We start from the raw sequence: 25,743 nt of genomic DNA on the forward strand, positions 1-25,743 counted from the left end.
TTATCTCACCCTAGAGGCCCCTCCCCCCACACACCCCCCCAGCCCCCAGTAAGCCGGAGTTTGGAGTGTTTGGATAAGATTCCAAAGAGGCTGGTTTGCCCTCTAAGAGCCGGCACCTTGTCATCTCAGTCATTCACACCTTAGTAGGAAATAGCCCATCAGGTCCTTTCCGGAGAGCTGAGTTTGCCTGGAACTCAGAGAGGTGCTGGGCCCCCAGGAGCGCGCTGCCTGGAGCCGCGCTGGCCCGCCCTGTGCCCCGCCCAGCCGCAGCCCCAAATCCTAGGCGGTGCATCATCCTGGGGCGGGGCCGCCCCGCCCACCCGCGCCGCCCCGCCTTCCGGGGACACTCCCTTCTGCCTATAAGGGCCGCGCTCTGCGCTCTGCCCAGACCACGCACCTCGCCCAGACAGCCCAGCAGCGGGTAAGGCCGGGCAGCGATCTGGGCCGGGCGGGAGAGGCTCCGATCCGCGAGCACCCCTCGGGGTCCCGCGTCCGGTGGTCACCCCGCGCCGCCGTGCGCCCCTCGGGGTCCCGCGTCCGGTGGTCACCCCGCCCCGCCGTGCGCCCCGCGGGGTTCCCGCGTCCGGTGGTTACCGACACCTGCCGTGCGCCCCACCCGGGGTCCCCGGCTCTGCGTCCCGCGAGACCAAACCGGGCGGCCTGCGGCAGACAGAGGTCGCTCCCTGGGGCCTGAAGGCGGAAGGCACAGCCTAAGCCGGAGTCCAGAATGTTTCTCTCTCTGTGAGGGTTTCCAGGCAGCCCCGGCGGAGCGGCTTCTCCTTTCTGCGGCTGGAGGCAGGGAAGGGAGGCCAGTGCGATCCTAGAGACTATTTATCAGCAGCAACAGTAATAATTCAACTTAGCACTTACACGCTGGGCAGCCAGCACGACTGTTCCTCTTGCTCGATTGTATGTGGGCTGAGAGTCGAGGTCAGGTGGGGAGAGTGCTTGGCTGAGCTGAGCGCAAGGCCAGGTGCTTCACCTGCAGCCCCTCCGTGCCCGCGGGAGTGACAGAGGATACTTGTCACCTTCTCCTTGTCGGGCTGCCCTACCTGACCCCGGGGCCTGTGTTGGCTTCCCACTCTCAGATCCTTCACCAGCTGTGAGACTGCGGACCTCTCTAAACACCAGCAAGTGAACCTCAAAAACGAGGATACTTCTGTCTCTTTTGCGGGAATTTGCTTTAATGAGTAGCAGGTAGCTATGACTTTCTAATAGAAACATTCTTTTTCAGGTAAAAGTGGGCAGTGGATTCATGGCTCAAATGAATCAGAGACTTGAACGGAGGGTGGGAAGTGTGCGCTCCCACGTGTGGTAGGGAAGGGCCCAGATGCACCTGTCTGCACGGCCAGGGCCCTTTAGGACACGGAGTCCTGATCCCATGTCACTGCTGAAGCCTTGGCCAGTCGCCCCAAGCTCCCACAATTGTGCACATGGAGTGTTCTTGCCCTCCGCGAGAGAGAGACAGAGAGGGAGAGAGAAAGTACAAGTTCGTTGCAGGGTATTTCAAGGTGGCTGGCGTGAGTTGAGGAGGAGATGGGGAAGTGGCGTTGTCGATTGGCTGGTGTGGCAGGGGGCAGCTCAGGGCTCTGCTCTGTGTTGCAGCCTCACCATGGAGCAGTTGAGCGCGGCAAACACCCGCTTCGCCTTGGACCTGTTCCGCGTCCTGAACAACAGCGATCCTGCCGGCAACATCTTCATCTCCCCCTTCAGCATTTCATCAGCGCTGGCCATGGTCTTTCTGGGGACCAGAGGCAATACCGCAGCGCAGATGTCCAAGGTGAGCAGAAACTAGCTCTCCCAGCTGGTGCCTACCGCACAGACCGTACCAGAAAGTTGTGCCTTTGAGCTCTTGCAGCGCGTTTGTAGAAAACTGTATTTCGGTGTTCAGCATTGTGTTATATTATACATTATACTTCATGAAGTCAGACTTTCAGAAAAAGCCCCAGGAAAAATCCACTGGGATGCAGGCTGTCATTCATGACCCAGTCTTTACTGAGCACCTGCGATGTGCCAGGCTCTGTTTTTTGTGGGACTGAGGACGGAGCAGGAAGAAAGCCGACAACCCCCTGCCGTGAGCTGCTTCCGTTCCCGCAAGGCGTCTGCAGGGCTTTCCTGTAAGCCACGTCCTCCCCCGTCCAGGACTGTCCAGTTTCCGCTTTGCCTGTGATGCTCAGCGACTCCCGTAATGTCGGCTGTGTCTTGGTACTTTTGAGCATAATGACACCTAGTCGAGAAGACAAGGGGACACGAGAGCCTGTGAGTCCGTGTTCCTACCCCTGGGCCTGGCACCAGGTGTGCCCTGGTGGGCTGTGACCCCCGTTCCCGTGTGAGCAGTAGGGCCCTGCAGGGAGAGGGGGCGGGGATGCTGAGGGTCCTGCCTGTCCTTGGTGGGTGTGGAGGGCACCTGTGTGCGGGGCTCGCTTTATGCTGAGTGGGGAACTCTGGCTTTCCTTGAAAAGAGGGGTGAAAGTGAAGGACTTTCTAACACACGGGTCACAGATTACGCTGCACTTAAGAGCCAGGGAAGGTGCAGCCCGGATTCACGTTTATGGGCCTGTTCCAGCTGCAAAGCTTCTATTTCTGTACTTTAGGAAAAACCAACCTTTTCATCACTGCAGATACAAAAGCGTTTGAAAGTTTTTTAGAATCCACTTTAAAGAGAACGCCGGTTCTAGTTATTGTTAGTCGTCCCCTGCAAGGTAATCTGAGCTTGTGTTTTGAGGCTTTCCAGGAACTTTATAAGCTCAGAAAAGAACAGTCTTAAGGTTTTAGCCCCGTTTCCAGTAAAGAGATCCGTCACAGCACCCCCATGCACATTCCACATCTCAGTGAGTAAGTGGCCTTTGTACACGGTGGTGGTTCTTCCTTGTGCCTTAAAAGCGAGGAACCAGCCCAGGCCTCATAAAACCAGAAAGGAACTCTAGATGTAACTGATGTATGGGAATTCAACTTTGCCCCATGTTAAGTTTAAGGAAATTATTTTTAAGTAAGTGAGTTACTGATGCCAGTACTGCAAGGAAAAGAAATAAAAACCTCTCAATCTGTACCACCTCTGTGTTCTTACATAGCTGATGCTTCTTATCTTTACTGTTTATTTCTGAGAACTTTCAGTAAAATTATATTTGTATAGCATATACATATGAACTTACCACTTCTGATTTTTGGGGAAAAAAGCAGACTTGTGTAAATATTTAGCTTGTTAACCACTCCTATTTGTGGAACTCTAATTATACCAAAAAAGTGATGGGAAAACAGTTTCCAATGTCCGTATTATGTTTCACCAAGACATACATTTTGAATTTTCTATTACTTGTTCTCCAATGAAAAATGGAATATGAAGATGGCTGGGGATCATCAATAATTAGTAATATTAATTTGATTTGATGGAAGCAAATGCCAAGGAACCAGCTTATAATTTCAAAAGAAATGGTTATAGAAATAATGTGTTCTTTCTTTTAGGCTCTCTATTTCAAAGGGGTTGAAGAGATTCATTCGGGGTTTCAGAGTTTGAATGCTGATATCAACAAACTTGGAGCTCCCTACATTCTGAAACTTGCTAACAGGTTATATGGAGAGAAAAGCTATGATTTCCTCCCTGTAAGTACTTTGCTCTTCATGTTCCAAAACTCACTAGACAATGCGGACTCTTTTCCAGCACAATCAAGTCACAGAAGTCAGCTTTAAGTTTTATAAACATTCAGCAAAATCATCCAGAATGAAAACACGACAGACAGTTTTCCCGGAAATGGATGTGATTTCATTTTCTAGTCTCCACAGTGAAAAGATTGACCCTGGCTCTTTTGCTAAAGCAAGAGTGAATTCCATGATTCACTTTCAAGTACAATCAGTATTTGCTTGTTTATGAAAATGTTAGTCAAGGGGTAGAAAAGAATTGGTAAATTTTGTTTTATTTTATTTGGGCTGTGCCGCGTGGCATGTGGGATCTTAGTTCCCTGACCAGGGATTGAACCCCTGCCCCCTGCAGTGGAAGCACAGAGTCTTAACCACGGGAGCGCCAGGGAAGTCCCCAGGAGTTGGTAAATTTTATACAACACTGAAACTACTCAACTGTACACTTAAAAGTGCTTAAGGTCGTCAGTGGAATGCTGTGTGTTTTTGACTATAGTAAAAAAAGTAGAAGGGTTAGAATTTTTTTGTTACAATGAAATATGCCTTTTGGGACAATTTCTGTTGCTTTTCAGGAATTTACAAAACCATTTCTGTATGGAGTAGGAGTTACTCACATTTCCTATTTTTTTCCTTAAACAGGAGTTCTTAGCTTCAACTCAGGAAATGTACGGTGCTGAACTGGCCAGTGTGGATTTTCTGCAGGCCGCCGAAGACGCAAGGAAGACCATAAACGAGTGGGTCAAAGGTCAGACGGAAGGTGAGCGAGGGCAGCCCTGGTCGTACACACTGATGCTTCCTTTCCTCTCCCCGCCTGGACCTTGCAGGTGACTCCCTCTCCCCTTCCCTAGCCCCTCAGCCTCACCCTGGGGTCCACATTGCACTGGCCAGGGCCAGACAGCTTGCCTTCTTTCTTTCTTTCCCTTTCTTTCTTTCTTTCTTTCTTTCTTTCTTTCTTTCTTTCGTTCTTTCTTTCTTTCTTTCTTTCCTTCTTTCTTTCTTTCTGTCTTCCTTCCTTCCTTTCTTCTTTCTTTCTTTCCTTCCTTCCTTCCTTTTTAAATAAATTTGTTTATTTTATATATTTATTTCTGGCTGCGTTGGGTCTTCGTTGCTGCGCGCAGGCTTTCTCTACTTGAGGTGAGTGGGGGCTACTCTTCGTTGCGGTGCGTGGGCTTCTCATTGCGGTGGCTTCTCTTGTTGCGGAGCACGGGCTCTAGGCGCGCAGGCTCAGTAGTTGTGGCGCACGGGCTTAGTTGCTCCGTGGCATGTGGGATCTTTCCGGACCAGGGCTTGAACCCTTAGTCCCCTGAATTGGCAGGCGGATTCTTAACCACTGTGCCACGGGGGGATGTCCCCAGAGAGCTTTCAAATGTAGGAATTCCTCAAAGTGGAAATGTAAACATGATTTAACTGAAGATGTTAAATGTTTTCTACCCATAAGTTCCCCAAACTACATTTTAAAATGAAAACTAACATTGAACGAAGACTAAAAGAGATGAAAATCTTGTGAATCAATGTTTACAAGCCGCTGTGGCCATAAATACTTTTCGCCAGCATCTTGTCTAAGAAACCAGGGTCGGGAGGTGGGGCTGCGTCTCCTCAGGCTCTCTTTCTGGTTTGTGTTACTGTCGTAGGCACGGAACGGTTGAGGCACCCACAGGACACCTGTGTTCCTTCCATCAGGGACTGTCACGGCCATATCACATCATGAGTGGGGCCTGTGTTTCAGGGGAGGAACTGTCCTACCTTTTGGATATTTGTTAAAAGCTCTCCTGTGAGAGTCAGGCATCTAACTTGGAAGATTTGAAGAAGGGAGCTATTTATTAGTGACAAAACATTTTGGTTAAGAAATTGTTCTTTTCCTGAAAAGAATGGCCAGTCACAAAATGAGGCCACTACTTATCCCACGTTCCAGAAAAGAAGAGTTTTCCTGGTTTTAGCCTTTAAACAAATGACTTGTTTAGGAGCATCGGCCCTTTGGGGGCAGATTGTGTCCCCCTGATCTGCCCCTCGAGTTGGTTTATTTAAAGTAGAAGCACCCCAGGGGGCTTGGCTGACTTAGTACCATGTTAAAGGAAATTAAATAGAAGGAAGAATTTGAGTGGCATTTCATTGCTAATCAAAGGTCAGTTCAAATGTGGAATTCTGATAGGTGGATTTTTAAAAAGCTAACTTTGTCTTTTTAGGGAAAATTCCAGAGCTGTTGGCCTTACGTGTGGTTGATAGCATGACTAAGCTGGTGCTGGTGAATGCCATCTATTTCAAAGGAAACTGGCAGGAGAAATTCATGATGGAGGCCACAAAAGATGCAGCTTTCAGACTGAATAAGGTGAGGGCAGGTGACCTTCTAGATGACTGCGCTCTAAAGCCACGCTGAGAACAATGTTAGTGACCTGTGTCTTAATTGTTCAGAAAGACACAAAACTAGTGAAAATGATGTATCAGAAGAAGAGGTTTCGGCTTGGCCACATCAAGGACCTTAAGTGCCAGGTGCTGGAACTGCCCTACGAGGGAAAGGACCTCAGCATGGTCATCCTGCTGCCGGATGACATCCTGGACGAGTCCACGGGGCTGAGGAAGGTGCGCCTCCCCACCTCCCCGAGTGATGCGCGGACCCTGTGTGTGTGGGGGTGTGTGTGTGTGTGTGTGTGTGTGTGTGTGTGTGTGTGTCGGGCGTAGGTGCTTGTTCTTTGTTTAGTGAGGTGACCCGGTGTTCCTTCCCAGTTTCCCATCACTCCTTTGTAAAGTAGCCCATCCACGTGTGCCAGTGCGAAGCTCCACATTTATTTATTTATGTTTATAGAGACTTTTATTATTGAGGTATAATGACATGTAACATTATGTTAGTTTCAGGAGTACAACATAATGATTCTATAACTGCATATGATGTGAAAGGGTTACCATAATAAGTCTAGTTAACATCCATCACCACACAGTTATAATTTTTTTTCTTGTGATGAGAACTTTTATTTCCTGTGCATATAATTTTATTTTATTTATTTTTTTATTGTACGTGTTTTAATATCATTATTGCAGTATAATTGCTTCACATTGTTGTGTTAGTTGCTGCTGTATAACAAAGTGAATCAGCTATACGTATACATATATCCCCACATCTCCTCCCTCTTGCGTCTCCCTTCCACCCTCCCTATCCCACCCCCTACGTGGTCACAAAGCACCGAGCTGATCTCCCTGTGCTATGCAGCTGCTTCCCGCTAGCTATCTAGTTTACGTTTGGTAGCATATACGCCACGCTACCAAATACCAGTCTCTCACTTCATCCCAGCTTACCCTTCCCCCTCCCCGAGTCCTCAAGTCCCTTCTCTAGTAGGTCTGCGTCTTTATTCCTGGCCTGCCCCTAGGTTCATCAGTACTGCTTTTTTAGATTCCATACATATGCCTTAGCATACGGTATCTGTTTTTCTCTCTCTGACTTACTTCACTCTGTATGACAGACTCTAGGTCCATCCACCTCATTACACATAACTCAGTTTCGTTCCTTTTTATGGAAGGCCCACATTTAAATGTTCAGCTACTATCGGTGCACAATGTGGCGGGAACATCTAAGGTACAGACCGAGTGGAACGCTGGCCAGTGGCAGCTCGTGGAGACTCCCTTAGATGAGCTTTGGAGGACCGTGCCATAAATGGGGACTGTTTCATTAAAACAGTTTTTTAAAATTAACAACCCTCGACCATTATAGTTTCGCCATGTGCTGTAAAATCTGGTCGTTCTCACCGCAGTTCACGTAAGTTGTGCATTAAATGTCCAACTGCTACCTGACAGGAAAAGAACCATGTGGCCCGTTAGTCTGAGAGATAAGCCCGCTGCCTAACCTGAACTTTGTCTGCGGTTTCTCTTATTGTAATTTAAAGGCAATCGTATCTCTTGCCAGGGCCAGGAAGAGGCAAAACTGTGAAGAGTGAGGTTTTGCTTCAGTGTCTCTGGCCTGTTGTGTGCTTTTCCCCTCCCCCACCCCTGACCAAACTTGCTGTTGGATGGTGTTTATATTAGCCATTTGCAGCTCTAGAGCATAAGTTAAAACCACTGTGTTCCTTCTTTCAATTGTATTTGCATACTTGTCCATTCCTGATTATCAAAAAGAAAGTCTGGAATGACCAGCACCAGTAGAAAAGTGGAATGTGCGTCTGTTCCAGTGCAGTAGCAGTGATAATAGTAATGACAGTAGCTGAGCTTACGCAGCAGTTGTGTAGGGTGACTCATTCAACACTTACAGCGCTCCAAGTATGTGCTACTGTTATCCCATTTTAGATGAGGAACTAGGGCCATTTCTGTGTTTACCAATGAGCTACATCTATCAGAGATAACTTCCGCTGTGTGAGGTTCCCAGATAAACAGTGATCACTGGGGTTCAGAATAAACAGAATGAAATAATGGAAGAAAGCTTTAAAATACCCTCTTGCATCACGCAACCAATTAGGGCAATTTTAGCCAGGACGGCCCGTGACCCATGTGGCAGGGGCCTGGTGAGTCCTGGGTGGATGGGCCCTTGGTGGCTGGGAACGCAGCTCTGTTCATTATCACCAATAGCCAGAAAGAAATGAAATCCTCCAAATGGAATCTGTGTTGGTACAAAACATGAAGGAAGCTAGGGAGCCCGTTCATTCAAACAATGCTTCATTAACTTCCTTCTATAAAATGATTTCAGCTCTTGCTTTTGCCCATTCCGAATCCAGATTGAGCAACAGCTGACTTTGGAAAAGCTGCGTGAGTGGACCAGACCCGAGAATCTGGATCTCCTTGAGGTCAATGTCCAGCTGCCCAGGTTTAAGCTGGAGGAGAGCTACGAGCTCAGCACTCTGCTGGCCTCCCTGGGTATGCAGGATCTCTTCAGTGGCAAGGCTGACCTGTCCGGCATATCAGGAGCCAGAGGCCTCTCTGTATCGAAGGTGGTCCACAAGTCCTTCGTGGAGGTGAACGAGGAGGGCACAGAGGCGGCGGCTGCCACCTCGGTCGCCATAGTCCATTTGTCCATGCCGTTGACAGAGGAGTATTTCACCGCCGACCACCCATTCATTTTCTTCATTCGGCACAATCCCTCCACTAGCATCCTGTTCCTCGGCAGACTTTCCTCCCCGTAGAGACTAGAAATACAAGGTCAAGCTTGGAGCATTTTACCTGCCCTTTCAATGGTGACCATTTTCATAGATCTTTACCAGTATAACTACTATCCAAAAATGAATCTTTAATCTCCTGTGTAAGCTCAGTCCTGTTGGCTGGTTACACCCATTAACTTGGCATGGGTATCTGTTCTTCTTTGTTTTTTTTTTCTGCGGTACTCGGGCCTCTCGCTGTTGTGGCCTCTCCCGTTGCGGAGCACAGACTCCGGACGCGCAGGCTCAGCGGCCATGGCTCATGGGTCCAGCCGCTCTCCGGAATGTGGGATCCCCCCGGACCGGGGCACGAACCTGCGTCCCCTGTATCGGCAGGTGGACTCTCAACCACTGCGCCACCAGGGAAGCCCAATCCCTCCTTTTTTAAAGCTTAATTTAACGAACACTTTGAATGTTGACTTTGGCCCAGATGCTGGGGATGTAAAAATGAAAATAAATAAATAAATAAATAAAAGAAACTTGCCCCAGTATGATCTGACATTACGAGTGGCAATGACTCCTGCTTCTAACACTCCTTCCGTAGGGGCTGTGAGAACCCTCCTTACTCTGTGTCCTGTGGGGATCAAGGTAGGACCCTCCTCCCACGGGTCCTGTAGGGAGGATTAATTAGCTCTATGCATCTCTGGCCCTGAGGGCAATGCCTGGGACAGGATAGGGCCCGGTGAGGTCTCCGGAGTCTAAGCCCAGACACCCTGCCTTCCACGAGGGTCCTCACTGCCACCCCAGTCCCACACGAGTGCCTTTTCCTCCCATCCCGCTGTATTCCTCTACACCTGCCGTGGCACAGTTCTCATCATTCTGTCCCGAAAAGCTTTCTTCCTAAAGCCAGGTGCAGGGACTCTCTCACCGTCCCCAACCTGCCCGTTCATTTTATAGACATTTCTCTATTTCATGAACTATTTAATGTGGTTCTTCTGTTCATCCCTAACTTCTTTTTAAAAGGATTACAATTTGCCTCTTGCAGAGACAACGGCCCAAACTCCAACTTGTTAATACTTTCAAACACCCTGTGAAAATGCAGGGATCAGGGTTTCATGGCAGCGGCCAACGTATGTTAATTTGGCTTCCAGGCATAGCGACCATAACACAGTTTGAGAAGGTGGCCCTCAGCTCATGGTGTGTTCCTCTGTGTATTATCCCAGCATGTGTGGTTTAATATTACTTAGACCTAGTCTCTTTCTTTTTAAAAAAAAAGACAAAATGTAGAGGTATTGCCTGCCAAGTCAGTTGATTTATTGACAAAACGGGTCCTCAGTAATGCTATATACTTCAAAGGAAAGCAGTTCAAGCAGTTTGATAAAAAGTATATTGGGGAACAGCTTTTTAAGTTAGCAAGACAAGGCTATGCCTACCTGTGCAGGAACTGTCTTGAGACATTGGGATCCTGTTACGGGCTGAATGGTGTCCTTTCCAATCCTGTGGGGATCAAGGTAGGTGCGCTGGTTTCTGATTGCGGTGGCTTCCCTTGTTGCGGAGCACGTGCTCTAGGTGCGTGGGCTCAGTAGTTGTGGCCCATGGGGTTAGTTGCTCCGCGGCATGTGGGATCTCCCCAGACCAGGGCTCGAACCTGTGTCTCCTGCGTTGGCAGGCGGATTATTAACCACTGCACCACCAGGGAAGCACCCTCATTTCTCTTTTAACTATAGTAAATACAGCACCTGGTATACAAAAATTACTTTTTAAGTTTAAAATGTTTCCATGCTCATGGACTATCATAAATTTTGTTTATGTTTAGAGACTGAACCTCTAAAATAAAAGAGCTTGTTATCTAGAGTGCACTCCAACATGGAGATAATGTGCTCCTAATAATCCCATTGAACATACTTACAAAACACCACTGTGAGACCTCAACCCCACCAAGCTTCAGGTTGATCAAAAGTATAACAATTCACTTATTTAATTTCTTAAACTGAATCGGAAAACAAGTGAATTCAAAATTACTTTTGAAGAGAGGAAAAAAAATCAAGATTTTTGTGGATGTTCCGGGTGTCCAATAATCAGCAATTTGAAGGTGGGGACAAGTCTGAGAGGAGCTCACGTCCACTTTCAGGCTGTGTGAGCAAGATGAATAATTCGGTCATGAGGAAACCCCTTAGAGGACCGACAGTCCCCTTATGCATGTAGGGTGAGCCGGCCAGGAGGACTTGGAGGGAAGCAGTGTTGGTGGCATCCACACATTCCCCTGAGGGGAGGGGGTGAAGAGGTGGTGCCTCTAGGACTTCAGGTTGGAAGAAAGGGGTGCACGCTGTGTGTTCACGGGGTGACGCTCTCCTTGTGGCCCTAGACTGGTCCGCTGACGAGGGACGGGGTTGGTGTGCTCACTCTCACGTGTGTCCTATTTAGAATCAGATTCACCTTCAACGACTCTGTCCTTATAGCTCCTTCTTTCGTTAATTCACCTTGTTTTGAGCATGTGAGTTTTGCTTTTTCCAGTTCCTTTTCTAGAAGTCTATTTTGCTCTGGGGAGCACAGCCGGGGGTGCTCAGCTTTTCACATGGCGACCTGGTGTTTCAGATGACCGGGACTCAAGGCTGGCAGTTCTTCAAGACGAGTCTAGGTCTTCATACTCTTATAAGAATGCTAAATTCATTAGTCTGTACCATCACTGAATGCAACAAGTGCGTGGCAAGCTTGTCTCCCCTGTAACCTGTTTTATCCGACTAGAAACTTCTGAACAAAATCAAGAGGACTGTAAAATTCCAGCTGCTACTGCACAGCACTCCCAACCCTGGGGGACACTCAGGGGACAGGGTCTGTCCTCACGTCTTCAGGCCACCCTGCCAGGGCTGGCCAAGCCCCTTAAGGACCAGCCTTCACCCCGATTCCTGCACGCTGTATTCATGGCTGCATCTGCCACACAGCATTCCGGCCAGGGACCAGCCTCCTGTATGTCACAGGAGGTCGTGGAGAGGACGTGACCACTGGGTGACCATCGAGCTGGACCCGGGCAATGGGAGGCTCCTCGCTCCCTCCCGTCCTTGGGATGTACGTCTGCCCACAGTTCCTGCACTAGGAGCCTCTTCAAGGACTTCTCAACTTGACTTTGCAACTATAATTACAACAACTTACCAGGCATTTTGAGCTATGTTAATCTGGCAGATGACTTGACATTACTTCTTTTGCTTTATTGTGAAATACAATGCACAGATCATAAGGTTAATTGAACAGTTAATTATAAAGCATGCACCGTGGGACCCAGGTCAAGAAAGCAAGTCTGCCGTGCACAGGAAGCTGCCTCTGCTCCATGTGACTCCCCCTGGTCACAGCCCCTTCCTCTTGTCTCCCCACAGGTAACAACTCTTCTAACTTTGCGAAAATTTCCTTGCTTTCCTCTGTGGTTTACCCTTCTGCTCTATTCCTAAGCAGTACAGTTTGCTTCAGCCTGATTTTGAGATTTCCATAAATGAACTAATGTTGAAACGTCGTCTTCTGAATCCGGCTTCTCTTGCTCAACTTATGTTTTGTAGCTTCATCTATGCTGTGAATGCAGCAACAACGTGTCCATGTTTGTTACTATATAGTATTCCATTGGATGGATATATCACGATTTATGTCCCCATTCTGCTGTCGCTGATTTTGGGGCTCACCGAGAAAGGTACCTCCAGCATTCCTATAGATGTCAGGATGTACAATGGGAATACACTTCTCTAGGAGAAGGTTGCTGGGTCAACATTCTTAAACAACTGAACTTGAATAATGATCACCAAACTATTTTGTAAAGTAGTTTTCCCAGTTTGTAATCCCCCCAGGAGTGAGAGAAGCCCAGTGGGTCTACGTTCTTGGCAACACTTTGAACTGCAGAATTTTCAAAGTTTTTGGCAATGTGAGTGGGAGAGATCTCATTATGTTTTAAGCTTGTAAGTTTGTATTTAACACCTTTTTATGCATGTATAAGCCATTTCGATTTCTTCTTTTAAAGTATTTATTCAAATTGTTTGCTTGGGTTTTTTTAATGTGCTTTTAATGTGCTTTGTAAAAGTTATACACAAACACGATAACCGTCTGTCCATTGTATGCCTTTCAATTCTCTTTCGGTTGTGTGGCTTGTCTTTTTAACTGTCTTAATGTTGTCTTGGTAATAAAGAGAAATGATTATTTTTAAAGTAGTAGATTTATTAGTCACTCCCTTTATAGTAAATGCTTTCTTTTTCTTCTTTGAAAACTTCTTCCCTACCCCAAACTCATAGAAAATTCTCCTACATTTTCTTCTAAAATTTATTTCATTTTATTTTTCATATTGCCTTCATAGATCTTAAATACCCTTGGCATTGATTTTTAGGTACAGTGTGAGGTAAGGAATATTTTCCTTCCTTTCTTTCTTTCCCTCTTTCTTTCTTCCTTCCTTCCTTTCTTTTTCTTTCTTTCTTCCTTTCTTTCTTTCTTTCTTCCTTTCTTTCTTTCTTTCTTTCTTTCTTTCTTTCCTCCCTCCATCCCTCCTTCCCTCCCTCCCTCCCTCCTTCCTTCTCTCTCTCTCCTCATCTTTCTTTCTTTAATTTGTTTCATATATTCAATTGCTGCTACCTTTTTAAAGTATTCTATCATCTCCCCACTGATGCCTTGTCACCTGTCATACGTCAAATGTCAGTACCTGCAAAGATCTGTTTCAGCCTGCCTAGCTTCACACACACGCAAGTGCATACACACACACAAGCGCACACCCTTTCTATGGAATATTTATTGGGATTGGGATTGATTTAAAAAATCAGTCAGAGAAAAACGACTATCATTACAATATTGAGTTCCACTCAATGAACGTGATATATTCATTCCGTTAGATTTTTAAACATTTCTGTTAATAATGTTAAATTTTTTTCTGTATAGAGGTTTTGCATATATTTTATTAGCTATATTTCCAGGTACTTGATTTTTTTTGATGCTATTTTAAGTGGTACTTTTCTTTTAATTTCATTTTCTGTTTGTTGCTAGAAATACTGGTATTTAGTCATTATCTTGGTAAACATGAGTAGTGAATCTAAGTACAGAGTTGGATAAAGTGATTAGTGCACTCATGCCAATGGTCATATAGAGAACACTGCCCGTAATGGATTTAGGATGTTTCTGAATACAAGGGGTATTTACACAAATTGACCATATACTGGGTCATTAAGCAAGTGTCAAAACACTTCTCACCATTGAAGTAATATAGAGATCATGTTCCCTAACCACAATACAATTACCCTTGAGGTCAGTAACAGAAGGACGATTAGTTCTCAAACATCTGTTGGTGCCGGTCTGGCGTTTTCTCCTTGCCATGGATTCTACGAACCTACCTGTGGATCTTTCAAAAATTTATTCGGCACCACCTTTGCCATTGGGCGCCTTGAACCAAGGACTGACGTGTCCCCACATGAGAGAGTAGACAGGACGCTTCTTACCTGGACTGGGGGGTTTGAGTGTGGCTGGGTGTAGGAGAACAGGAAGGGCAGGGGCTCACTAGGTCCTCTGAGTCCCTCGGGCACACCCAGCACAGTTAGGGGAGTGGAGATGCTGGGTGGCAGAGGGCCCCGACCAGCTTCAAGCTGACTAATCCTGGTCGGAGGGTAGCGGTGGGAGGGGAAAGACAGGAAATGATTATCAGTGCTCAGTGTGTTTTCTTGCTACTTTGTACTGATTTCTGTTAAAGTATAACATACATGCAGCAAAGCACACAAGTTATGTGTACAAGTCAGTGCATTATCCCCAAATCCATACCCCTGCATGACCACCCGTCAAGACATGGCAGGTAGGCAGCATCCCAGAAGCCCTCCTCTGCCCAAGCCACTCCCACTCACAGCCCTTGTGTTAAAAATGAACTGGGGATTTGCTCTAATCCGGCCTCCCAAGGCAGCTGACGTGGACGTGAGTGTCATGAAGGAGGTTTATAGGCACAGATCTCCAGCGACAGGAGGCAGACGATGACGCACCACATTGCGTGGGACCTGGGAAGCACCCAGGTGGGCCAGCAAGCAGAGGAGGAGAGGGCAGAGGTGGTGGGGCCTTTACCGGGGCCTTTATTTGGGCTCTTGCAGGGAGGAACAGGCAGGACACGGCAGGTGCACTAGGTGAGCTTGGGGCTGGACTGCATAGTTTGGGTCATTTTGGTGGGCTAGGGATGCGCGGGTGGGCTCTAGCTGCCTGGTGCTGGGGTGGGTTAGGGCCGGTGGGACTTTGAGGAAGGGGAGAATTGAGAGTGAGGGCAGTGAGCTGCTTGGCTTGTGTGTCAAGGTGTGCTTGCTGGGGAGTCGTTCCCCATCTCTGGAAACCCACCGGCCCTGGGCCTGCAGTCTCTCCAGGATCAAGGCCCCAGATGCCAAGCATCAAGGACAATGTAGTCAGCGCAATCCGCGTTCCTCCCAAGGGTGCCCTTCTCTCCTGACCTCTAACCCCACGGGCTGGTTCTGCGCTTCTGAACTCTGTGTAACTCACACCGCTGCGTGCGCGTTTTCCGTTCACGGTGCGCTTGGAGATGCAGTGAAGTTGCTGTGCGTTGCCGCGGTTTGTTCATTTCTGCTGTTGTACGCTGTTCTGCTGTATGATTTCTCCATTCTTCTGCTTGGACCTGACTCAAATCCCGCTGTGATGAACATGCTCGCGCATGTCTCTGGGCGCCCGCCCTCACGAGCATTCATTCTGTTGGGTTTGTCCCAGGCGACGAAATCGCTGATCTAGCCAGGGTACCAACACCTTCGAGCTGAGCAGATACGCCCAACATTGCCCACACGGGCCGTGCCATCCTGCATGTCCGAGAATCTCTGTGTGACCTCGGTCAGGGGCCTTTACACTCTGAAGCCGCAAGAGCGCACAGAGTGGTTACTCTGCCTCGACCTTGCACAGCACGCGGATTGATGGATGATTGGTGTATAAAGTCCCTTCTGTCCGAACCTTATACAGTACATGTATTGACTTAGGAAGTGGTTTCATTTCATATTTGACTCAGGTTACTAACTCCAGGTGAGTACAAATACAAAACGTCAGGAGAAAGAAAGAAAATTCAGAACCCGTGTTTCCTTGGTTTACGTGTCTGGGATTTTAATTTTACAGCGCAGCCTCTTTCTCTCGGCTTCCTCACACAGACCTCTTGCTAGAAGCTGATGAGGGGTCTCTAGCTCTCTGAAACATGGTGGAGACGTTAGAAGTTTTATCAAACCACTCAACTTAACTATGACTGGCTTTCAATAAATGTTGGTTTCTTTATTCCAATCAGCTGTGAAGCACTCTACAATCTTAGTTATTAAGATATAGCTTAAAAAAACTATAGAGAGTATTTTTATCTCTCATTACTGGGTCTTCTCTGGCCCTTATAAACAAATTCTCAGAGTCAAAAAGATCTACAAACCCATTTACATTGTATTAGCCATACTAATTGAAAAATAGGATTTTTCCTTTGTCCCCTTCTCATGCTGAGATTTGCAAAAAAGCACGGGAGAAGTTTCAAGAATGCAGAATTATTACATACCCTCAAGTACTATCAATTTTGATGACATTCCATATGCAGGCATTTAAAGGGGGGAAGAAAAGACCTCACAGAAACAGCTACTGCTTTTCTTCTTCATCGATAGTCATTCTACTTTAACATTACGTATAGGGGAAAAACTGGTCAGTTTACATTTTAGTATAATGGGTGAGAGATACTTTATTCGCACGGATGGGCGTTCTCATGGTGTGCCTCGGTATGTGAGTTGACCCAGCCTGCTGGGCTCATCACTTGCCAGGGGAGTCTTGGGGCTGGACTCATGGCTTCCTGAGGGACAGAGACATCAAGGATGCTGTTTGGAACTGATTCTGTTTTATCTCACCCTAGAGGCCCCTCCCCCGACACACACCCCCAGCCCCCAGTAAGCCGGAGTTGGGAGTGTTTGGATAAGATTCCAAAGAGGCTGATTTGCCCTCTAAGAGCCGGCACCTTGTCATCTCAGTCATTCACACCTTAGTAGGAAATAGCCCATCAGGTCCTTTCCGGAGAGCTGAGTTTGCCTGGAACTCAGAGAGGTGCTGGGCCCCCAGGAGCGCGCTGCCTGGAGCCGCGCTGGCCCGCCCTGTGCCCCGCCCAGCCGCAGCCCCAAATCCTAGGCGGTGCATCATCCTGGGGCGGGGCCGCCCCGCCCACCCGCGCCGCCCCGCCTTCCGGGGACACTCCCTTCTGCCTATAAGGGCCGCGCTCTGCGCTCTGCCCAGACCACGCACCTCGCCCAGACAGCCCAGCAGCGGGTAAGGCCGGGCAGCGATCTGGGCCGGGCGGGAGAGGCTCCGATCCGCGAGCACCCCTCGGGGTCCCGCGTCCGGTAGTCACCCCGCGCTGCCGTGCGCCCCGCGGGGTCCCGCGTCCGGTGGTCTCCCCGCCCCGCCGTGCGCCTCGCGGGGTCCCTGAGTCCGGTGGTTACCGCCACCTGCCCTGCGCCCCACCCGGGGTCCCCGGCGCTGCGTCCCGGGAGACCAAACCGGGCGGCCTGCGGCAGACGGAGGTCGTTCCCTGGGGCCTGAAGGCGGAAGCGGAAGCCGAAGCCGGAGTCCAGAATGTTTCTCTCTCTGTGAGGGTTTCCAGGCAGCCCCGGCGGAGCGGCTTCTCCTTTCTGCGGCTGGAGGCAGGGAAGGGAGGCCAGTGCGATCCTAGAGACTATTTATCAGCAGCAACAGTAATAATTCAACTTAGCACTTACACGCTGGGCAGCCAGCACGACTGTTCCTCTTGCTCGATTGTATGTGGGCTGAGAGTCGAGGTCAGGTGGGGAGAGTGCTTGGCTGAGCTGAGCGCAAGGCCAGGTGCTTCACCTGCAGCCCCTCCGTGCCCGCGGGAGTGACAGAGGATACTTGTCACCTTCTCCTTGTCGGGCTGCCCTACCTGACCCCGGGGCCTGTGTTGGCTTCCCACTCTCAGATCCTTCACCAGCTGTGAGACTGCGGACCTCTCTAAACACCAGCAAGTGAACCTCAAAAACGAGGATACTTCTGTCTCTTTTGCGGGAATTTGCTTTAATGAGTAGCAGGTAGCTATGACTTTCTAATAGAAACATTCTTTTTCAGGTAAAAGTGGGCAGTGGATTCGTGGCTCAAATGAATCAGAGACTTGAACGGAGGGTGGGAAGTGTGCGCTCCCACGTGTGGTAGTGAAGGGCCCAGATGCACCTGTCTGCACGGCCAGGGCCCTTTAGGACACGGAGTCCTGATCCCGTGTCACTGCTGAAGCCTTGGCCAGTCGCCCCAAGCTCCCACAGTTGTGCACATGGAGTGTTCTTGCCTTCCGCTTGAGAGAGAGACAGAGAGAGACAGAGAGGGAGAGAGAAAGTACAAGTTCCTTGCAGGGTATTTCAGGGTGGCTGGCGTGAGTTGAGGAGGAGATGGGGAAGTGGCGTTGCCGATTGGCTGGTGTGGCAGGGGGCAGCTCAGGGCTCTGCTCTGTGTTGCAGCCTCACCATGGAGCAGTTGAGCGCGGCAAACACCCGCTTCGCCTTGGACCTGTTCCGCGCCCTGAACAACAGCGATCCTGCCGGCAACATCTTCATCTCCCCCTTCAGCATTTCATCAGCGCTGGCCATGGTCTTTCTGGGGACCAGAGGCAATACCGCAGCGCAGATGTCCAAGGTGAGCAGAAACTAGCTCTCCCAGCTGGTGCCTACCGCACAGACCGTACCAGAAAGTTGTGCCTTTGAGCTCTTGCAGCGCGTTTGTAGAAAACTGTATTTCGGTGTTCAGCATTGTGTTATATTATACATTATACTTCATGAAGTCAGACTTTCAGAAAAAGCCCCAGGAAAAATCCACTGGGATGCAGGCTGTCATTCATGACCCAGTCTTTACTGAGCACCTGCGATGTGCCAGGCTCTGTTTTCTGTGGGACTGAGGACGGAGCAGGAAGAAAGCCGACAACCCCCTGCCGTGAGCTGCTTCCGTTCCGCAAGGAGTCCGCAGGGCTTTCCTGTAAGCCACGCCCTCCCCCGCCCAGGACTGTCCAGTTTCTGCTTTGCTTGTGATGCTCGGCGACTCCCGTAATGTCAGCTGTGTCTTGGTACTTTTGAGCATAATGACAACTAGTCGAGAAGTCAAGGGGACACGAGAGCCTGTGAGTCCGTGTTCCTACCCCTGGGCCTGGCACCAGGTGTGCCCTGGTGGGCTGTGACCCCCGTTCCCGTGTGAGCAGTAGGGCCCTGCAGGGAGAGGGGGCGGGGATGCTGAGGGTCCTGCCTGTCCTTGGTGGGTGTGGAGGGCACCTGTGTGCGGGGCTCGCTTTATGCTGAGTGGGAAACTCTGGCTTTCCTTGAAAAGAGGGGTGAAAGTGAAGGTCTTTCTAACACACGGGTCACAGATTGCGCTGCACTTAGAGCCAGGGAAGGTCCAGCCCGGATTCACGTTTATGGGCCTGTTCCAGCTGCAAAGCTTCTATTTCTGTACTTTAGGAAAAACCAACCTTTTCATCACTGCAGATACAAAAGCGTTTGAAAGTTTTTTAGAATCCACTTTAAAAAGAACCCCGGTACTAGTCATTGTTAGTCGTCCCCTGCAAGGTAATCTGAGCTTGTGTTTTGAGGCTTTCCAGGTACTTTATAAGCTCAGAAAAGAACAGTCTTAAGTTTTTACCCCCGTTTCCAGTAAAGAGATCTGTCACAGCACCCCCACGCACATTTCACATCTCAGTGAGTAAGTGGCCTTTGTACACGGTGGCGGTTCTTCCTTGTGACTTAAAAGCAAGGAACCAGCCCAGCCCTCTTAAAACCATAAAGGGACTCTAGATGTAACTGATGTATGGGAATTCAACTTTGCCCCATGTTAAGTTTAAGGAAATTGTTTTTAAGTGAGTTACTGATGCCAGTACTGCAAGGAAAAAAAATAAAAACCTCTCAATCTGTACCATCTCTGTGTTCTTACATAGCTGATGCTTCTTATCTTTACTGTTTATTTCTGAGAACTTTCAGTAAAATTATATTTGTATAGCATATACATATGAACTTACCACTTCTGATTTTGGGGAAAAAAGCAGACTTGTGTAAATATTTAGCTTGTTAACCACTCCTATTTGTGGAACTCTAATTATACCAAAAAAGTGATGGGAAAACAGTTTCCAATGTCCGTATTATGTTTCACCAAGCGATACATTTTGGATTTTCTATTACTTGTTCTCCAATGAAAAATGGAATATGAAGATGGCTGGGGATCATCAATAATTAGTAATATTAATTTGATTTGATGGAAGCAAATGCCAAGGAACCAGCTTATAATTTCAAAAGAAATGGTTATAGAAATAATGTGTTCTTTCTTTTAGGCTCTCTATTTCAAAGGGGTTGAAGAGATTCATTCGGGATTTCAGAGTTTGAATGCTGATATCAACAAACATGGAGCTCCCTACATTCTGAAACTTGCTAACAGGTTATATGGAGAGAAAAGCTATGATTTCCTCCCTGTAAGTACTTTGCTCTTCATGTTCCAAAACTCACTAGACAATGCAGACTCTTTTCCAGCACAATCAAGTCACAGAAGTCAGCTTTAAGTTTTATAAACATTCAGCAAAATCATCCAGAATGAAAACACGACAGACAGTTTTCCCGGAAATGGATGTGATTTCATTTTCTAGTCTCCACAGTGAAAAGATTGACCCTGGCTCTTTTGCTAAAGCAAGAGTGAATTCCATGATTCACTTTCAAGTACAATCAGTATTTGCTTGTTTATGAAAATGTTAGTCAAGGGGTAGAAAAGAATTGGTAAATTTTGTTTTATTTTATTTGGGCTGTGCCGCGTGGCATGTGGGATCTTAGTTCCCTGACCAGGGGTTGAACCCCTGCCCCCTGCAGTGGAAGCACAGAGTCTTAACCACGGGAGCGCCAGGGAAGTCCCCAGGAGTTGCTAAATTTTATACAACACTGAAGCTACTCAACTGTACACTTAAAAGTGCTTAAGGTCGTCAATGGAATGCTGTGTGTTTTTGACTATAGTAAAAAAAGTAGAAGGGTTAGAATTTTTTTTGTTACAATGAAATATGCCTTTTGGGACAATTTCTGTTGCTTTTCAGGAGTTTAAAAAACCATTTCTGTATGGAGTAGGAGTTACTCACATTTCCTGTTTTTTTTTCCTTACACAGGAGTTCTTAGCTTCAACTCAGAAAATGTACGGTGCTGAACTGGCCAGTGTGGATTTTCTGCAGGCCGCCGAAGACGCAAGAAAGACCATAAACGAGTGGGTCAAAGGGCAGACGGAAGGTGAGTGAGGGCAGCCCTGATTGTACACACTGATGCTTCCTTTCGTCCACCCGCCTGGACCTTGCAGGTGACTCCCTCTCCCCTTCCCTAGCCCCTCAGCCTGACCCTGGGGTCCACCTTGCACTGCCCAACTGCCCAGGATCGGGAGGTGGGGCTGCGTCTCCTCAGGCTCTCTTTCTGGTTTGTGTTACTGTCGTAGGCACGGAACGGTTGAGGCACCCACAGGACACCTGTGTTCCTTCCATCAGGGACTGTCACGGCCATGCCACGTCATGAGTGGGGCCTGTGTTTCAGGGGAGGAACTGTCCTACCTTTTGAATATTTGTTAAAAGCTTTCCTGTGAGAGTTAGGCATCTAACTTGGAAGATTTGAAGAAGGGAGCTATTTATTAGTGACAAAACATTTTGGTTAAGAAATTGTTCTTTTCCTGAAAAAGAATGGCCAGTCACAAAATGAGGCCACTACTTATCCCACGTTCCAGAAAAGAAGAGTTTTCCTGGTTTTAGCCTTTAAACAATTGACTTGTTTAGGAGCATCGGCCCTTTGGGGGCAGATTGTGTCCCCCTCATCTGCCCCTCGAGCTGGTTTATTTAAAGTAGAAGCACCCCGGGGGCTTGGCTGACTTAGTACCATGTTAAAGGAAATTAAATAGAAGGAAGAATTTGAGTGGCATTTCATTGCTAATCAAAGGTCAGTTCAAATGTGGAATTCTGATAGGTGGATTTTTAAAAAGCTAACTTTGTCTTTTTAGGGAAAATTCCAGAGCTGTTGGCCTCAGGTGGGGTTGATAGCACGACTAAGCTGGTGCTGGTGAATGCCATCTATTTCAAGGGAAACTGGCAGGAGAAATTCATGATGGAGGCCACAGAAGATGCAGCTTTCAGACTGAATAAGGTGAGGGCAGGTGACCTTCCAGATGACTGCGCTCTAAAGCCACGCTGAGAACAATGTTAGTGATCTGTGTTTTAATTGTTCAGAAAGACACAAAACTAGTGAAAATGATGTATCAGAAGAAGAGGTTTCCGCTTGGCTACATCGAGGACCTTAAGTGCCGGGTGCTGGAACTGCCCTACGAGGGAGAGGACCTCAGCATGGTCATCCTGCTGCCGGATGACATCCTGGACGAGTCCACGGGGCTGAGGAAGGTGCGCCTCCCCACCCCGAGTGATGCGCGGACCCTGTGTGTGTGTGTGTGTGTGTGTGTCGGGCGTAGGTGCTTGTACTTTGTTTAGTGAGGTGACCCGGTGTTCCTTCCCAGTTTCCCGTCACTCCTTTGTAAAGTAGCCCATCCACGTGTGCCAGTGCGAAGCTCCACATTTATTTATTTATGTTTATAGAGACTTTTATTATTGAGGTATAATGACATGTAACATTATGTTAGTTTCAGGAGTACAACATAATGATTCTATAACTGCATATAATGTGAAAGGGTTACCATAATAAGTCTAGTTAACATCCATCACCACACAGTTATAATTTTTTTTCTTGTGATGAGAACTTTTTTTTTCCTGTGCATATAATTTTATTTTATTTATTTTTTTATTGTACGTGTTTTAATATCATTATTGCAGTATAATTGCTTCATGTTGTGTTAGTTGCTGCTGTATAACAAAGTGAATCAGCTATACGTATACATATATCCCCATATCTCCTCCCTCTTGCGTCTCCCTTCCACCCTCCCTATCCCACCCCTCTACGTGGTCACAAAGCACCGAGCTGATCTCCCTGTGCTATGCAGCTGCTTCCCACTAGCTATCTAGTTTACGTTTGGTAGCGTATATGCCACGCTACCAAATGCCAGTCTCTCACTTCATCCCAGCTTACCCTTCCCCCTCCCCGAGTCCTCAAGTCCCTTCTCTAGTAGGTCTGCGTCTTTATTCCTGGCCTGCCCCTAGGTTCATCAGTACTGCTTTTCTAGATTCCATACATATGCCTTAGCACACGGTATTTGTGTTTCTCTATCTGACTTACTTCACTCTGTATGACAGACTCTAGGTCCATGCACCTCATTACAGATAACTCAGTTTCGTTCCTTTTTATGGAAGCCCCACATTTAAATGTTCAGCTACTATCGGTGCACAACGTGGCGGGAACATCTAAGGTACAGACCGAGTGGAACGCTGGCCAGTGGCAGCTCGTGGAGACTCCCTTAGATGAGCTTTGGAGGACCGTGCCATAAATGGGGACTGTTTCATTAAAACAATTTTTTAAAATTAAAAACCCTCGACCATTATAGTTTCGCCATGTCCTGTAAAATCTGGCCGTTCTCACCCCAGTTCACGTAGGTTGCGCATTAAATGTCCAACTGCTACATGACAGGAAAAGATCCATGTGGCCCGTTAGTCTGAGAGATAAGCCCGCTGCCTAACCAGAACTTTGTCTGCGGTTTCTCTTATTGTAATTTAAAGGCAATCGTATCTCTTGCCAGGGCCAGGAAGAGGCAAAACTGTGAAGAGTGAGGTTTTGCTTCAGTGTCTCTGGCCTGTTGTGTGGTTTTCCCCTCCCCCATCCCTGACCAAACTTGCTGTTGGATGGCATTTAATATTCGCCATTTGCAGCTCTAGAGCATAAGTTAAAACCACTGTGTTCCTTCTTTCAATTGTATTTCCATACTTGTCCGTTCCTGATTATCAAAAAGAAAGTCTGGAATGACCAGCACCAGTAGAAAAGTGGAATGTGCGTCTGTTCCAGTGCAGTAGCAGTGATAATAGTAATGACAGTAGCTGACCTTACACAGCACTTGTGTAGGGTGACTCATTCAGCACTTACAGTGCTCCAAGTATGTGCTACTGTTATCCCATTTTAGATGAGGAACTAGGGCCATTTCTGTGTTTACCAATGGGCTACATCTATCAGAGATAACTTCAGCTGTGTGAGGTTCCCAGATAAACACAGTGATCACTGGGGTTCAGAATAAACAGAATGAAATAATGGAAGAAAGCTTTAAAATACCCTCTTGCATCACGCGACCAACTAGGGCAATTTTAGCCAGGACGGCCCGTGACCCATGTGGCAGGGGCCTGGTGAGTCCTGGGTGGATGGGCCCTTGGTGGCTGGGAACGCAGCTCTGTTCATTATCACCAATAGCCAGAAAGAAATGAAATCCTCCAAATGGAATCTGTGTTGGTACAAAACATGAAGGAAGCTAGGGAGCCTGTTCATTCAAACAATGCTTCATTAACTTCCTTCTATAAAATGATTTCAGCTCTTGTTTTTGCCCATTCCGAATCCAGATTGAGCAACAGCTGACTTTGGAAAAGCTGCGTGAGTGGACCAGACCCGAGAATCTGGATCTCCTTGAGGTCAATGTCCAGCTGCCCAGGTTTAAGCTGGAGGAGAGCTACGAGCTCAGCACTCTGCTGGCCTCCCTGGGTATGCAGGATCTCTTCAGTGGCAAGGCTGACCTGTCCGGCATATCAGGAGCCAGAGGCCTCTCTGTATCAAAGGTGGTCCACAAGTCCTTCGTGGAGGTGAACGAGGAGGGCACAGAGGCGGCGGCTGCCACCTCGGTCGCCGTCAGCTACTGCATGCTGTTGACAGAGGAGTATTTCACCGCCGACCACCCGTTCATTTTCTTCATTCGGCACAATCCGTCCACTAACATCCTGTTCCTCGGCAGACTTTCCTCCCCATAGAGACTAGAAATACAAGGTCAGGCTTGGAGCATTTTACCTGCCCTTTCAATGGTGACCATTTTCATAGATCTTTACCAGTATAACTACTATCCAAAAATGAATCTTTAATCTCCTTTGTAAGCTCAGTCCTGTTGGCTGGTTACACCCATTAACTTGGCATGGGTATCTGTTCTTCTTTGTTTTTTATTCTGCGGTATGCGGGCCTCTCACTGTTGCGGCCTCTCCTGTTGCGGAGCATAGGCTCCGGACGCGCAGGCTCAGCGGCCATGGCTCACGGGCCTAGCCGCTCCGCGGCATGTGGGATCTTCCCGGACCGGGGCACGAACCCACGTCCCCTGCATCGGCAGGCGGACCCCCAACCACTGCGCCACCAGGGAAGCCCTCTTCTTTTTTTATGCTAAAAATATCCAGTGATTTCTTTTGAATGCATCAAGTTAAAAAAGGAAAGAAAAAATCAGATGTGTAGATTCTTGACAACGTAGAAATCTATGAAGTTGCTATACTTTCCTGAGAGCCGGGGGGAACACGGTCACTCTGTCATCTGTTTTATAGATAGACCTTTGGAAGCCGTAATATAGAGATACCCTGATTGTTGAAGGGAGGCTTAAAAACAGATATTCAATTGAAATACCGCAGAGCGCAGCAATTAAGGGTCCGCGTTATGAAGACAGACTTGCCTTGGCAATGTCTCTGAGCCTGTGTTCTGCAGGATTTGTATCCCATTACAGCCCTCCAGGTTTCAAACTATCGAAGAGCCACCTGGTGATAACCTAACCCCTCCTTTTTTTCTGTTCTCCCTTTTCCTTCCTGATATGAGTTGGTGTGGGATCACAAGGAATCAAGCAGTAGGTGTCTCACCATGAAAGATGCCAAGAAATGACAGAAAGAAAAATGTCGTCGGAGATACTATTAAGCAAAGAGGTGGCGCAGAGATCTCATCGTTAACCGGCTTCTGCCGTGTTTTCTGATAAAGGCTCTTGACGTCCATAGTATGGTACAGGTTTTTATGGTAATGGTACGGCTTTATGCAACGCTGTGGTGGGAGATGGGGTGAGGATGCACTCTGATTAATATAACCCTTTGTTAATGCACTCGTTGGAAGGGGGCGTGAAATGCTGCACCTCTGTGCTCCCATAAAGCTGGTGGGCTGGTTAATAAAGTTTCCTAAGATGCTGCAAA

At 47.8% G+C, this 25,743-nt stretch overlaps 2 protein-coding genes and 1 long non-coding RNA gene across 15 annotated transcripts; 2 read left to right on the forward strand and 1 right to left on the reverse strand.

Moving 5' to 3' along the window:
* Positions 1–312: 312 nt before the first annotated feature.
* Positions 313–25,743, forward strand: LOC101289064 (leukocyte elastase inhibitor). 5 transcript variants are annotated; one of them, XM_049715435.1, is made up of 8 exons: positions 403–421; positions 1,089–1,197; positions 18,149–18,323; positions 19,999–20,136; positions 20,812–20,929; positions 21,681–21,823; positions 21,907–22,074; positions 24,163–25,743. In XM_049715435.1, exons 2-8 carry the CDS (start codon positions 1,187–1,189, stop codon positions 24,562–24,564), a joined length of 1,155 nt encoding a protein of 384 aa, XP_049571392.1. In that variant the 5' UTR covers positions 403–421; positions 1,089–1,186; the 3' UTR covers positions 24,565–25,743. The 5 variants fall into 5 exon arrangements, with proteins under 5 accessions (XP_049571394.1, XP_049571392.1, XP_049571391.1 ...); XM_049715434.1 differs by lacking the exon at positions 1,089–1,197 and adding an exon at positions 17,620–17,728 and having other exon boundaries at positions 404–421; XM_049715433.1 differs by lacking the exons at positions 403–421; positions 1,089–1,197 and adding exons at positions 16,934–16,952; positions 17,620–17,728.
* On the forward strand, positions 390–25,743 carry LOC117197074 (leukocyte elastase inhibitor-like). 9 transcript variants are annotated; one of them, XM_049715426.1, is made up of 10 exons: positions 390–421; positions 1,089–1,197; positions 1,606–1,780; positions 3,463–3,600; positions 4,273–4,390; positions 5,817–5,959; positions 6,043–6,210; positions 8,328–9,426; positions 9,730–9,881; positions 11,199–12,868. In XM_049715426.1, exons 2-8 carry the CDS (start codon positions 1,187–1,189, stop codon positions 8,730–8,732), a joined length of 1,158 nt encoding a protein of 385 aa, XP_049571383.1. In that variant the 5' UTR covers positions 390–421; positions 1,089–1,186; the 3' UTR covers positions 8,733–9,426; positions 9,730–9,881; positions 11,199–12,868. The 9 variants fall into 9 exon arrangements, with proteins under 9 accessions (XP_049571383.1, XP_049571382.1, XP_049571384.1 ...); XM_049715425.1 differs by lacking the exon at positions 390–421 and having other exon boundaries at positions 1,057–1,197; XM_049715420.1 differs by lacking the exons at positions 390–421; positions 1,089–1,197 and having other exon boundaries at positions 1,227–1,780.
* Positions 6,614–24,163, reverse strand: LOC125965515 (uncharacterized). The gene is made up of 2 exons (XR_007479484.1): positions 23,242–24,163; positions 6,614–7,409 (listed from the first exon to the last, which is right to left on the reverse strand). It is a non-coding gene; the product is annotated as an uncharacterized LOC125965515 (long non-coding RNA).

The sequence above is a fragment of the Orcinus orca genome, chromosome 10 (genome assembly GCF_937001465.1).
Source record: "Orcinus orca chromosome 10, mOrcOrc1.1, whole genome shotgun sequence".
NCBI classification, from domain to species: domain Eukaryota; kingdom Metazoa; phylum Chordata; class Mammalia; order Artiodactyla; family Delphinidae; genus Orcinus; species Orcinus orca.

What these genes read in the sequence shown, in the direction of transcription:
- LOC117197074 (XM_049715420.1), top strand. Translation starts at nt 1,331, where the DNA reads ATGCACCTGTCTGCACGGCCAGGGCCCTTTAGGACACGGAGTCCTGAT. An exon ending in CAGCTTTCAGACTGAATAAG is followed by an intron (nt 5,960 to 6,042) that starts GTGAGGGCAGGT and finishes TTAATTGTTCAG; the next exon opens with AAAGACACAAAACTAGTGAA. An exon ending in AGTCCACGGGGCTGAGGAAG is followed by an intron (nt 6,211 to 8,327) that starts GTGCGCCTCCCC and finishes TTCCGAATCCAG; the next exon opens with ATTGAGCAACAGCTGACTTT.
- LOC101289064 (XM_049715435.1), top strand. An exon ending in AAAGCTATGATTTCCTCCCT is followed by an intron (nt 20,137 to 20,811) that starts GTAAGTACTTTG and finishes TTCCTTACACAG; the next exon opens with GAGTTCTTAGCTTCAACTCA. An exon ending in CAGCTTTCAGACTGAATAAG is followed by an intron (nt 21,824 to 21,906) that starts GTGAGGGCAGGT and finishes TTAATTGTTCAG; the next exon opens with AAAGACACAAAACTAGTGAA.